General features: G+C 56.2%; 2 protein-coding genes across 2 annotated transcripts; both read right to left on the bottom strand.

The window, feature by feature from the left end:
• Positions 1-282: 282 nt before the first annotated feature.
• Positions 283-621, bottom strand: TraAM80_10505 (retrotransposon hot spot (RHS) protein; the record flags this gene model as incomplete). Its single annotated transcript, XM_029387120.1, has 1 exon — positions 283-621. One exon carries the CDS (start codon positions 619-621, stop codon positions 283-285), a length of 339 nt encoding a protein of 112 aa, XP_029233040.1.
• A 909-nt stretch (positions 622-1,530) lies between these two features.
• On the bottom strand, positions 1,531-2,028 carry TraAM80_10504 (uncharacterized protein; the record flags this gene model as incomplete). The annotated part of the gene is made up of 1 exon (XM_029387119.1): positions 1,531-2,028. The coding sequence occupies one exon, from the start codon at positions 2,026-2,028 to the stop codon at positions 1,531-1,533; it is 498 nt and encodes a 165-aa protein (XP_029233039.1).
• Between the last annotated feature and the right edge of the window lie 136 nt (positions 2,029-2,164).

Raw genomic sequence — 2,164 nt, 5'->3', positions numbered from 1 at the left:
AAAGTGGCCCGACTCCACGTAAGTCCCACGTTGCATTCAACACCGACCGGTAGGCCCTCTCATCCAAAACCACAGGTGCTGTGGCTGCCCGCCTTTCCCTCTCTGCCTCCTCCACCGCGGCAAGGGCTGCCTTCAGTTTTGTCCGTGTAATAGGAGAGACAATACTCTTATCTGCAAAGTCCTTCCAGTCTCGCAGCGTAGCCACCCTGCTCTTCGTAAGCTTGCGCCCAAGCTTCCATTTCTTTCTGTATGGCTGTGTAAGACGAAAAATTGAGAATTTACTCACGATGCCTCTGGTCTGTAACGCATCCCGCACTTTCCTGCACAAACACCTCCATCGGCACATTTTGTGTCTTCATCCACCACGGATGTTGGGCCAAAATCCGTCCGAATAAAATCGTTCGGTTGTATTTTTTTTTGGGAGCCAACTATTCCCTCCAGAAGCACTTCTTCTACCGAGCCACTAAAAGCCCCCTGTTGTTTGCTTCCGCGCTCCGTCGCCTGTCGGCCGGTAACGTTGGCACCATCACCGGGAATGCCGCTCGGTGCCATCAGAACATTTGTGTCAGGGAGCATCCCACGCACACCGCCAATGTCAAGCAGGCGGGCACCGCTGTCCATAACGGGCAGCTGCAACCGCGGCGCCCCGCACACCCAACGCGGTCGCGCACTGCAGCGACGGAAAGGCGCAAAAAGAAAAAAAAGCCCACATACTCCCCCTTACTTATAATCAATGGGTCTGTCTGTTTGCCCTCTCACCAACACTTAAAGCGAGGCCTTCACAGCCACCTCCACAGCCAACGCAAGATACCCAACGCGAATACCCACCCCGCTGGCCCCATACGCGCATACACAAAAAGTGCGCCCGCAACCATCCAATGACACATCACCCACACCACACCGCCACTCCACGCCGTTACAGTTGACACTGCCACCACTCAAAGCGGCCCGCACCCGCAAGAAAAGAGAGGGATCCATAGTGCATACTCACACTCTTGTTGTGCCCCTCTTCTTCCCACCGCCATGGAAGAAGGCAACAGCAGCCACAGGCGGCACTGCCGGCAGCAACTACGAAAGAATCATCCACGTACACCGCAGTAATATAAACTTATCGTGTGTGTGTGCTTGCGGAAACGCAACGCAAAGAAAGAGAAGATTCGAGCACGGCATAAGCCCCTACGAACAAAAACACACGCAGTGGAGGTGCGGGACGGAAAGGCAGCGAACAGAGACAATTGGGGCTGGAGGTGGCACCGCAGCCAAAGCGGCGGCCAGCCACTGAAAAAAAGATGAAAACCAAGGAAAGCGTCCTCCATTATGCATAACACCGCCACAAACCCCAAAAAACAATTCTCGTCCTCCATGATGTTTTCTCCGCAAAACAAAAAATAGCAGCAGGCTGGCGTGCAGCAGCGTGCGGCTGCAATAATAATAATAAACGTCTGTACGTGTATATATTTTTTTTGCCCACAAGAATAAGAAAATTCTTTTTTGCTTCTCCTCATTGTGGTCCGCCGCATGCCCACTCAGTCAGTTGCATTTAATGGGGGCCTTCTGCGCAGCGGTGCTGCTCCGCCTCGTGGACGCCTCATCGCTGCAGCGCGGCGGCCCTCTTCGGCGTGTGTGGAGGAGGAGCCCGCCTCCCCAACGGAAGGGTGTGCGCACAGCAAAAAAGCAAAAAAAAAGAAGGAAAACGGGGCTCCCAAAACAAAGAAAATCACGAGCAAAAAGAAGTTGGCGCGGTTTCCAGCGCGGGTCCACCTCCTTCCCTGTTGTTCCCTTCCACTCAGAAGAGAAATAGGCAGCCACACACCCACGCACGGAGCTGTCGCTCGTGACCTGCGGAGGGGCCGTGGGCAACGGCGCTTCTGTCGTCACCGGAGGGGCGGCTTCTCCTTCACGAGCGCCTTCAGCTCCGTGGTGTTCAACATTCCGGCTGTACAGCAAAACGTTCGTCAGCATCACTTCGTTCCCTGCGCCCCCCGCACCGGCTTCGCCGCCCCCCAAAAAGGACGTGCACCAACTCATCCTGCGGCGGCAGCAGTATTTCTTCGGCGGCCGCCCCATCGCCCGCGTCCGTCGTGCTGCCGGGAACCGACGCAGGCACGAGAGTGCCCCCCAGCGCCCCCACCCTCTCGCCGTCAACGTAGGCGCTGCCGCTGGC

Source organism: Trypanosoma rangeli (genome assembly GCF_003719475.1).
Source record: "Trypanosoma rangeli strain AM80 chromosome Unknown Tra_15.4_contig_01015, whole genome shotgun sequence".
Classification (NCBI taxonomy): domain Eukaryota; phylum Euglenozoa; class Kinetoplastea; order Trypanosomatida; family Trypanosomatidae; genus Trypanosoma; species Trypanosoma rangeli.
Note: the sequence above shows the minus strand (reverse complement) of the source record. Positions and strands in the feature narration are given on the sequence as shown.